General features: G+C 34.6%; 1 protein-coding gene across 1 annotated transcript; it reads left to right on the top strand.

Moving 5' to 3' along the window:
* The first annotated feature begins 6,054 nt into the window (after window positions 1-6,054).
* On the top strand, window positions 6,055-6,636 carry LOC142629986 (dirigent protein 22-like). The gene has a single exon (XM_075804043.1). It carries the CDS (start codon window positions 6,055-6,057, stop codon window positions 6,634-6,636), a length of 582 nt encoding a protein of 193 aa, XP_075660158.1.
* The last annotated feature ends 5,009 nt before the right edge of the window (window positions 6,637-11,645 follow it).

Genomic DNA, 11,645 nt, shown 5'->3' with positions numbered 1-11,645 from the left:
CTTCTGCACTACGTACATTAGTTGTTTGTAAATGCCATAATATACCTTGGAATTGATTCTTTTATCGTGTACTTAATTTAATTTTGTGCCAATTTCTATTTTTCTGTCCTTTTTTTGGGGGGGGGGGGGGGGGGGAGACCCATGCAACAATCGGATGTCTGAACAAAAACCTGATTCTACCAAATGACTCTTTTTTCCATCTTTGGATGTTTAGAGAAATCAAATATTTAATGGTTCACTGATGCAGGAGGTACAAAGAGATCTTAATTTTAATTTATTTTTATTTTCTATTTTGCAAGCCAAATGTATATTTATTTGTGAATTAGATTTTAACTATATGGTGTCCCGCACGATGTGATACTTTACAATTTCATTTGAAATTATTTTTATGTATATTAAGACTTACATATGATACTTATTTTTTTGTATAATATTTATGTTTGACCACAATATTGTTGAATACTTTAAAATTGATTTTTTTTAATTCATAGTTTATTAAAAAATATTGTATAAAACTATAAGACTATAATATATTATAATATTTATAGTAAAAGAAGATTTTATTTTTTAAACCGATTAAATGATTTTGAATTCTATAAATAAGAATGTAAAGCAAAAAATACTTTTATATTATAAAATTACATAAATTTAAGTAACCTCTCAAATACTTCCTCAACCACTCTATTCTCACAACCAAATATGGAGACCTCAATTGTAAACACCCAACTCATTATCTCAATGAAATTAAGGAAATTATTTGTAAGTATCCACATAAAGAGAAGATAAATTGGCTAAAAGCACATCCATTTATTAATATTTAATTTCTTTTAGTTGGGCTACTGTATCCTTAAAAAAATGGAAAATATTTTGAAATCATCATCGATTTTTATTTATATCACTATGGCTCATACAACACACAATAACAGTAAAAAACCTACAAAGAAACCTACAAATTATGAGTTCTAAAACAAAATAATAAAAAAATAGCTAACTTCATAAATAATCAATTAGAATGTTTCTTTTTCTTTTTCTTTAGTTCTAAAAAAAAACATTTATGACTTTCCCGAACCAAAATTCCAAAAACTCAAAGTGAATCACAATCTTTATAAAATCCACAATGCCCGACATCAACATCAAAACTGTAAGCTACAACACTGCATAAAAAATGTAAGCCCCCTTCCTTGGTCATAGCCTACTCATACAAATAAGAATCAAATGGTACCACAATGTTGGAGTTATGTAGATGTATTTGAAAGGTTGAAGGTAAATGACATCGTTTTTTGTCTCATTGTGTTTGAGATTGTGTGGGCCTTTTTTGCAATGTCAGGCTGGGCCGCTTGCTGCTAGACTGGGCCCAAGATTTTCTTCTGAGTTGTTGAATTGGGATCGGTCCAAGAACAAACCTTCCTGGTCCGGCTTGTGCACAAACAATGCTTTTTGGTGATCAGATATTTATGGCAGGCAGAACTGTCACGTTAGTTACAGCAGGCAGATATGATAAAAGAGGACAAGAAATAATAGAGATTTAAGCAACACAGTTAGTGGGCCTTAATGAAGGGTGGCTGCTTTACAATATAATATCAGAATAATAAAATGTCAGATGAGAGTCAAGAGCGCATTAAGTAAATAAACGTTAGCTTGCCGCGATGGGTTGTTTCACAGAGCTCGCGTCAGGAAAGGGAACCACTCCCTCAACGCGGCTAATTTCTCTGAGGGGAAATTAGCTACTTTGAAGGAACAGGCCTAAGTGACTTTAGCTGATCAAGGTTCTTTGTTTGGTTAACAGGGAGCATGAGTTAGAGGGGGAGAGGGAGATCAATCCATTCGGTGCATGCCAATCACTCCATTCACCCTGTTTCTTTTTTGTTTCTGTTTTCTTTTTGCTTTTACTTTCTTTCCCTCTTTCTTTTATCTTTTTTCTCCTTTCCTCTCTGCGCCCTCTAATCCCTTGTTTTCTATAATTTTTCTTACTATTTTACAGAGGTTCCCTTTCTCCCCTTTTTTTCCTCCCCCCTCTCCGTTCATTGTAGAACTCCTTATATAGGGTCAGCCATGCTTGGCTCTTTACCCTTTTAGCCCTTAACCGTTTTTGTCTGGTCTGGGCTCCTTTGCCGACCGTCACTGACTGGTCAGTCACCCAGTCAATGCTACCCTGCCTCAGTCAGAGAAGAATTTCTTGTTTTGCTCACTCCCTATGACATCCCTACCTGCCACGGGATGAATACTCTCCTTCCCTTTACCCCTTACGACATGCACCTGGTGGTTCCCACTCATTCTTGCTTCTTTTGGTTCGCATGCCTCTCCAGCAGGACATCGCTTCCAAAAGAACTTGAGTGGGAAGCACAAAAATGGATTTTTCCCACTCCCCACCGCCAGACCATACCCCCTTACCTCTGACCCATGACCTCATCATTTTCTTTATTGGCTGGGTACAGGCTGGTGGTGCTTGGGCTTTGCGCGTGTCTTACCTCCGTACTTTATTCAAATCCTGCCTGCTGCTCACCTGCCGCGGTTTGAACGTCAAATTGCTCAACTTGTTGCTCATTTTTGGTTTCTTTTGGCATGGGTTATTTCGCCCGACCTTTCTTTTGTGGCTTGCATCTTTTAAGGATTGGTTCATGCTGATTTGTGGGCCGTTCCAAGCCTTTCATGCCCGACCCCTGTTACTTGTTTCCTGCCACACAATTCTGTCGTGCCTGCCATGAGACCTTCTTGATCCTAAGCCTGCTGGGCCATTTTGGACCTTTTCCGTTTCTTCTTTCTTCGAAGGCCCAATGATCCCTCTGGGCCCTTTTGCTACTCGCGGGCTCCTATTGTCCCACTTATTTCCATTTGGGCGTCCTTGGCTCACTTACTCTCTCGGGCGTCCTTGACCCTTTTTCAATTCTACGTCTCCCATGGATTTTTACTAACTTCTTGGGCTTCCTCGGCCCAAGCATTTCTCACTTTTCCTTTGGGGGCTTATGAGTTTTCCACAGTCCCATACTTTCTTTACTTGCGCTATTTTGGGCCTGCCGTAGCAGCTATGGCCCATTCTCGTTTTTTCACATCTATACAGCCCATGGGTTCATGATTACTTTCTTCCGGGCCTTTTTAGGCCCACTTACTTTCTCAGGATCTATTTATTTACTTGTTAGACCCACTATTCGTTGTTCCTACCACTCGCTTAATGGTATTTCCATAATACTTTCTATAGCCCATGACTTCGGGCCTTCCTCTCTTCTGGGCTCGTCACAAAATGAGCTTCTACAGAGATGTTATGGCATGAAGGGCTGTGGGCGTGTATATAAAGGAGTAGAAGTGAAAATGGTGAATGGAAATGGAAAGAGATTTTTGTGTGTGAGAGAGAGGAAAAGTCTTGAAATATTGAACCAAAAGAAACAAATAGTAGTTGTAGATGAGTTGGGCCTGAGCAGCCATGTCTCTCACCTAGGTTAGAGCCAAGCCCGAGGTCTGTGGCCTACCAAATAGGTAGAGTTTGGGATACCAGGAGAGAGTTGGACTTGGGCCTTGTCTTGGAGGGCCCAACCTAGCGATCCGGACTGTAATTGAGGGGAAGATGACTTTAGAGACTCTTAAATGGTTGACTAGATGTTGGTCGGTGACGAGACAGTCGGGGTGCAACATGAATACGGCAAGATAGTAGTTGAGGTCTAATTGTGCTATTAGGGAATCACTCTCGAACACTATCTGGTGTTTGGAATAAGTTCTAAGGGAATCCTCTAAAATCGTGAGGATCCCTTAGGATTCTCTTGAGCATGGGAAGGTGTGCAAAGTAGGAGAATAATGATGATCACTCCACTAATAGGAGACTATAAAAGGGGAATGAGGGTAAAGAGAAGGGTGTTGGGAAAAGTCTGGGGAGTAAGAGATAGAGAGAGAAACACTTGGAAACACTTGGGGAATGAGGGAAACTAGGAAGAAAGTCTTAGATTAAGGCTAGGAGAGGACACACCAAGCTGAGTTTAGAGCCCCGTTAGTAGAATAGTGATATATCCCATGTAAAAATTAATTGGGGGACCAAATACTATCACGTCAGAGGTATTAGGTGCTCACAGTAGTCTTAAAATATTGAATAAAAAATGTAACAAAAAGTAGTCTTGAAACATTGAACCAAAAGAAATAAAGAATCTATTTTTAAATTTATTTTTATCTCTGATGTGGCTTGAGAGTATTTTAATTCTCTTAAGTGTGCCACATGGCAGAAACTCATGCTTTCCCTCATGAGGTATCTGCTTTTATATATATTTTGATGATATTGATATTGATTAAGTGTTACTTAGGTTAAGAGCACTAGTATCAGGTGTGCTAAATGTCAAATTTTTTAGCATTTGACACACCAGACATCAAAAATCAAACCTCATTACATGTGTCATATGCCAAAAGTTTTAGCAAATAGCTACAATACACTTCTACTAGTAGAAGTGTACTGTAGCTATGTGCTAATTTCTTTTTGTAACAATTTCTCTCTCCTCTCTACACTCTTTCTCCCATCTCTCTCATATACTCTCTCCTATCTCCTCTCTCTTTATTACTTTTTTTGTTTTTTAACCGATAATGGGTTTTTTTTAGGTTATTTTAATTGATGATATGTTAAAATAAGAGATCTCATGTAGGGTATATTGTAAAATTGTGTATTAAAATAAATAAAGTAACTTTTTAGTGTGTTAAAATGACATTTTTTTTAGCACAACTAATGTTGATGCTCTTAGTAATTTATTTTATTAGAGACGATGTTATCTTTAATTCAATAATTGGGACTTTCCAAGTCAATTAGAATTAGGGTATCCTATATTAGTTAGGATAAAGGTTTAGTACTCCTATACAAGCAAATACTATACTCCTATAAAATAGAGATTTATTTTTATGAATAAAATATCTATTGAAATCGTCTCTAGGGTCTGGTGTTGACTTCAAGCAAGCTTAGATGCTTTCTTAGGTTATCTTTATTTTTCTATTGTTTAATCAACTATAACAGAGTTCTAGCTTGTCCCGCCTGAGGTAATTGATTCATAAAAATTTTCTTTGATACTACCCAAACTATGCTACCTTAGATTGTGTAGATTAGATTGGATTGTATTAATATGTGTTGTGCAAGCGTGTGTTGAGTTCAACATCTGACATTTAATAGGTAGATCTTGGCTGTATAAGTAGAACCCTAATAATAACTTAATTAATCCTATTTGGTGATAGTGTAGGTGTGGTTAGTGCTTCATCAGATCATGATAAATGACTTGTGATACCTCGATTGTTTGGATCGGTAAATTGAATGAGTGTTGTATGGGCATGCATTGAGTCCTACATTGGGTGTACTTGGGTGAACTAGGCTATAAAAGTGATTACAATGAACCTGATCATAATGTAACTAACATTTCATTGTGGCTATAGACAATTGTATCAAAGCCAACATAGTAACCATGTGGTTTGGGGGCAATGCAAGGCAACGAATGTCCTGAAAAGGACATCAATACCACGAAGTGTTCGAAAAGTATAGTGTTTAAGTACTCTAAATTGAGAATTGTGATTTAAGCACTCTTTGTTAAAAAATATTACCACAAACATGTTTTTTTTCTTTTTAACTCACAATCTTCAACACATAAACACTTTAAAATTTGGTTTAAACTTTGCTACCAAAGGGGCCTAACACTCCCTTCATTTGAGGTTGGAGAGAGTCAACAAATTAGTTATTCTGTTAATCACAGTAAGACACTATTCCGAATTTGGGAAAAGATTCGCTTGATCAAATTCTAATAATGGTTAGTAAAACTTTTTTTTAATTAAATATTACTCCCTATCGCCACTCTGTGGTCAGGAGCGGGTCAATATAACCCTTCAAATTTTAGAATATTCTATTATTATACTATTATTATCATTATTATTAGAATGATTAATGTGTTGATATCTTCAAATCGAAATAAAACATATGTAATGTCATTTTTAAATTTTGAGGTGAAGTGTTGTTGCCCTGAACCAGGGAATGTCTAATTTAGACCACAATATAAAGGTCATTCGTAAACCTTTCAATTAAGAACCGGCAACCCCAAAATCCTCACCATGGCCAAGACCAAGACCCTGACCTTCTTCTTCATTCTCTTCACCATTTTCTCAATCTCAAACCTTACCACCACCGCCACAAAAAACCATGGCTTCGCAAGAGTCTTATCTCATCATAAACCAGGGCTAAAGCGTGAGAAACTAAGCCACCTTCACTTCTACTTCCATGACATAGTCACTGGGAAAAATGCTACGGCCGTGAGAGTTGCCGAGGCTCCAGTGACAAAGACATCACCCACAGCATTCGGAGCTGTGAATGTGATTGATGACCCGTTGACTGTAAAGCCTGAACTGAGTTCCAAACGAGTGGGAAGTGCTCAAGGATTATATGCTGCGGCTTCGCAAAGTGAGGTGGGATTGTTAATGAATCTCAACTTTGTTTTCACTACAGGAAAGTACAATGGTAGTACTCTCAGTGTGGTAGGGCGCAATAGTGTGTTCTCGAATATCAGGGAATTTCCTATCGTTGGTGGGAGTGGGCTTTTTCGCTTCGCACGCGGGTACGCTCAGGCTCATACTTACTCGTTGGAGCCAACTGGTGATGCTGTTGTGGAGTACAATGTTTACGTCTTACATTATTGATGTGTGTTTTTCACTTTTCTTTATGAAAAACTTTAATTATTCGCTTTTATTTTTTTAAAGCGGTTGAGTTAGTACAGCAATAAGAATGATTATTGGATTCTTAAAAAAGAATGATTATTGGATTCTTAAAAAAAAAAAAAAAGAATGATTATTGAAGAGAATTAAGGGTTCAAAGTCCCCTCTCTCATTTTGTTGTACAAAAATAAAAATCTATTATATTAATTTCTTTATCTTTTTTTTTTTTTTTGAGAAGGAATTAATTTCTTTATCTTGGGACTCAAGTGACAGTTACATTATTTGTAGTGTTTTATATATGTGAATTGAACTCCATCTTCCTCTCAAAAGATAAAAATTTCTACATCCCACAAATTATGAATTATAGCATAACACTATTTGATACACTATCAATGGAAAGAATTTGGATTCAACTCTCTTCTCCTACTTTCTTGTATGAAAAAAGAAATCCTTATATTAATATGTACATATCCCACAGGTCATGAATAACAATGAAAAATTTCATGACTTTCATTTGTTCTTTAGGCCCGTGTTAAGTGTTGTAATGTTTATCGGTGCCAATTTATGTCTAGGAATGATTGTTTGTGAGTATCAATCGATCCATTCGTAAAGTAATCCGTTATGAGGTTTGAAATGTTTATTGGAGCTAATCTACGAAGTTCACTTTAAAAACTGGGAGTGATAAAGGTTAGTGAAATTTCCATGAGACAGCCCTGGGGTATGAGCCCACTACAATTAGAAGGGTCGAAAGTATTTCAGGATTAAAAGTGAGCAAATATCCCTTCAAGTACAGACCATAAAACCTCATGGTATTAATGTTGAGAGGTAACTTCTCATATTATTCTTACTAAAATATAAGATAAGAAATATTAGTAATAAATAGAAAGGAGCTTCTAAAAAGAAATAAAATTGTGGATTAATGTAATTCCCTTTCACGGTTTACATTCCCATCCTTAACCAAGAGTAGGATAAAAAGCCCAAGTTCAAGAAGTGGATAAAATAGTAGTTGTCAGATTGATATTTATGAATAGCATTGTCTACGGGTCTGGTCGGGTCTGGTTTGTGCCTAACCCGTACTCGACTTGATTGGGGCGGGTGACTAAAAATGTGACCGTACTCGACCAAATATATGGGTTAGACCCGGTAGTTTGGATTGTTGGTTAAGGGGGTAGGATTTGTTGGTTAGGCGGGGTTGGGCTTTAGATTGAGCCAATTTTGTAAATTTGCATGAATTTTTTTAATTCCATTTTTTATGGCATTTTTGGCCCAAATTAACTTGCTTACTTTTTACAAAGATTTATATATTTTTGAATCGTATAAAATAAATGATGTAAAAAGAGGCCCATCTGAGAGATATATATATATATATATATATATATATATATATATATATCTCAGATGGGCCTCTTTTTACATTATTTATTTTATATTGGGTCTTCAAGCTCAAGTTGTATTAAGACACTACACAACTTTAGATCTTTTGGGCCTCTAGGTGGATCTTGTCAATCTCTGAAAGAAACTCTTTGATTGCAAAGTTTTTCCAAAGCAATAAGGACATGCTGATAAATCTCACCTAAAGAGGCTTGCTGCAGGGTGATTTTTTGAAGATTCATCATACGAAGAGTCTCATCACCAAGTGGTTCTGGGAAAGAATTCAAGAAAGTGTGCTTGGAATTCACATCATCCATGCCATTAATATTCCTATAATATTTTTTAACGTTTACTTAAAAAAAAAATGACACTTTCTCCAACCTTTCTCATTCTTTTTTACCTTTTCATTTCCACAGTCCCCACTACTCTCAACCTTAATACACTATTCATCTTTCACTTCATCTTCCTTTATTTTTGTCTTTTCATCTTTCCCTTCATCTTTCCCTCCCTTACATTTTCATCTCCTCACTACCTTTAACCTTAATATCATTATTCATCTTTCCCTTCATCTTCATTTATTTTGTCTCTTCATATTCACATCATCTTACTATAAATTTGTCATTTTTTCTTCCATCGTTTGCATAGTTTTTCCTCACAAAAGGGTTCTCTCTCTCTCTCTCTCTCTCTCTCTCTCTCTCTCTCAATATTTTTTGGAGTATTTTTATTTTTCCTACATCTCTACTTTAAGTTGATAAATTTTTGTGTTCGTTATAACTTTACTTTGGGTTGATGCGATTTAGTTTTGTGTTTTAAGTTTTTTTTTTTTGGTTCTATTTGATTGTTAAATGTTATCCTATTGCGTTATAAAAAATTAACGATAATATCTATGAATATAATATATATTACTCTATTACATAATATGATTTGAGTAATTTGGTGTTTATTATTATTATTATTTTTTTTTTTTTTTTACATTTTTTTCATCTTATTTTATTCAATATTTAAACTCAGCCACATCCTCCATATAATTAAATTATTTATGTTTTCTTACTTTTTTATTTAAAAAAATTAAACATATAATATTTTATTTAAATTCAAATAAATAAAATTGTAATATAATTAATTGAGATAATTAATTTTGGTGTTTATTGTTATATATTTTAGTTTTACTTTTTTTTTCTCATATTATTTTATTCAACATATTGCATTATAAAAAATGATGAAAACTAATTAGCCACTATCATTATGGAGTAGTAGTCGATGGTTTTACCTATATGAAGAAATGGAATATATAGAGTTTATATATGTAAACATTCACATTAAGTAAATAATATATATATATAAAAAGGTTTAAGAAAAAGTATATGTATCAATGCGTGGGTCTGCGACTAGTATAAACAAATGATGACAGCAAATACACAAAAAAGCATGTAAAAGCTTGGGCAAAATAGCAAACAAATAAAAACATACATGATAGTACTTTTTAACCAACTATTAGACTACACAATACAAATAAGAAATATATTTAAAATGCCTTAGCCTTAAGACCTGGGCAGTACCTTAAAAAGCCAGAAACAAATCAAGAAAACTCAATAGTCTCTTAGGCATAAAAACCCATTTCAACCTATTAAACCTGCCAATCGTTCCACACATGTAACAAATTCCAGCAAACAAATTCCAACAAATAAATCAAACCACCTGCTGTTGCTTGATATATAACTAGAAAAGAAAAAGAAATGAAGGCTATTAGATTAAATTTCATTTGAATAAGACACATTTAATAACACTTAATAGACAAAAAAGTTTGGAAGTTAAACACATTACCTAAGTCATGAAATTCATTTTCCAATTCCTCTACCTTATCCTTTGATTTGCAAAAAGAAATTGAAACCAAGGCTTGAAGCCAATTTTGAGCACAAGCAAGATTTTGAACTGTGAGAATAGAGTGAACTCTGAAATGGATCAAGTATGCGACCTTTGGTACTAAATGCTGACTTAGAAGCAACAATAGACACATGTACAACCAACACATCCCTAACCATTTTGGACAGCACTTGATACCTATTTGAATTGGCCTTCCACCACCCAATATCTCAAATTTCACATCCCTTCTACTTTCACAATTTTTCGCCAAATATTTGTCAATCTCGTTGCTACACCATATGGACTGCTCAGACTCCAAGAAATGGCCATATCTAATTGTTTTAAATCTCATAGCTAGAAGGTACTGTCTTTAACAACATCATTTTTTACTAAATAAAATGCTAAAGTTTTGAAGGAAAAAAAAAAGTCATTGATGCATATATTATTATTAACTGTCTTTAACAACATCATTTTTTACTAAATAAAATGGTAAAGTTTTGAAGGAAAAAAGAGAGTCATTGATGCATCTATTATTATTATTATTAAAGTTTTTTTTTGAGAAGATATGCATCTACTTTGATATCGTTAACAAAAATATTTTAATGATAAGTTCATAACATTAGTCTTTTTTTTTTTTTGAGATATAAGTGATAACACTCGTCTGATTGCGTACGTTATAACGGCTAATCCCATGCTCAAATTTTATTTTATTATATATTTTTTATGTCAAAATGTTTTCCCCAGAAGTATGCGCAGACTTTGCCTCTTCAGTTACAGTAAGTGTCCTAAGGCTGTTGGCGAAGTTGTTATTGCGAAGTCAATCAAAAACACGATCGAATCAAACAATGTTAACATACCAAATTAACACACATCCCATTTTCTTCTTTAACAATTTGTCACCTCTCTTCCAACCTGCAACGACTTTACGATCATGAACATGATGATCATACAAGGAACAACCTAGTCCTGAACTTTATTTCAAGGTTTTCAGATCCGGGCCGTTCATTGAACCGTAAAAGGAAGAGGTTCAAGGTTTTTGAGGTTGAACCGAGGTTGAACCGTGATGACGTCATAATTAATTTAATAATTATTTTAAATATAAATAAAAACATTAAATTAATAAAAAAAGAAAAATTAACTAAAATAGTATAATTTAATATAAAGATCTATCTTTCAAATATTTTTTATATCATAACTTTTATAGGACAAATAAGAAATGTCAAATCCTAAGTAAATATAAATGAAGTATATCTTTATTTATTTACATGTTAATTAGTAAAACTTGTGATAATAGTAATAATAATGATAATAATAATAATAATAATAATAATAATAATAATAATAATAATAATAATAATAATAATAATAATAATAATAATTGTGGGGGTTAAAAGGACCTAAGTAAGTATTTGAGCCTTGGGCTTTGTTGATGGACGCTAGTTTATTTTAGACCAAAGTCCCCTAGAACTGTGGGTTGGCCCATGCGTCGAGAGTCCGAGGATTCGTCCGAGGACGAATAGCTCCTCAGACAGACCCACGATGACCCTGGGGTTCGCCAAAAAGATCAAGGCAGAGTTCTGGAAAAACCGTTGGTTAAGAGGGGGATCTAAGCACCCTCCGAACGCAACGGTGTGAGAGAAATATCTCAAAAAAAGGTTGCTACCTCCACATTAAAGACCCTGCATCTACCTCCCTGGCCGCATTAATGGGGGAATGACCTCTGAACAGTAGTATTCAGCCTTCCAGCTACTATTTGAAGA

The sequence above is a fragment of the Castanea sativa genome, chromosome 3 (genome assembly GCF_040712315.1).
Source record: "Castanea sativa cultivar Marrone di Chiusa Pesio chromosome 3, ASM4071231v1".
NCBI lineage: Eukaryota > Viridiplantae > Streptophyta > Magnoliopsida > Fagales > Fagaceae > Castanea > Castanea sativa.
The sequence above is the reverse complement of the archived record's forward strand: the minus strand, read 5'-3'. Positions and strand labels throughout refer to the sequence as shown.

Excerpts from the sequence above, each read along its gene's own strand:
- LOC142629986 (XM_075804043.1), top strand. The coding sequence starts at position 6,055 with ATGGCCAAGACCAAGACCCTGACCTTCTTCTTCATTCTCTTCACCATT.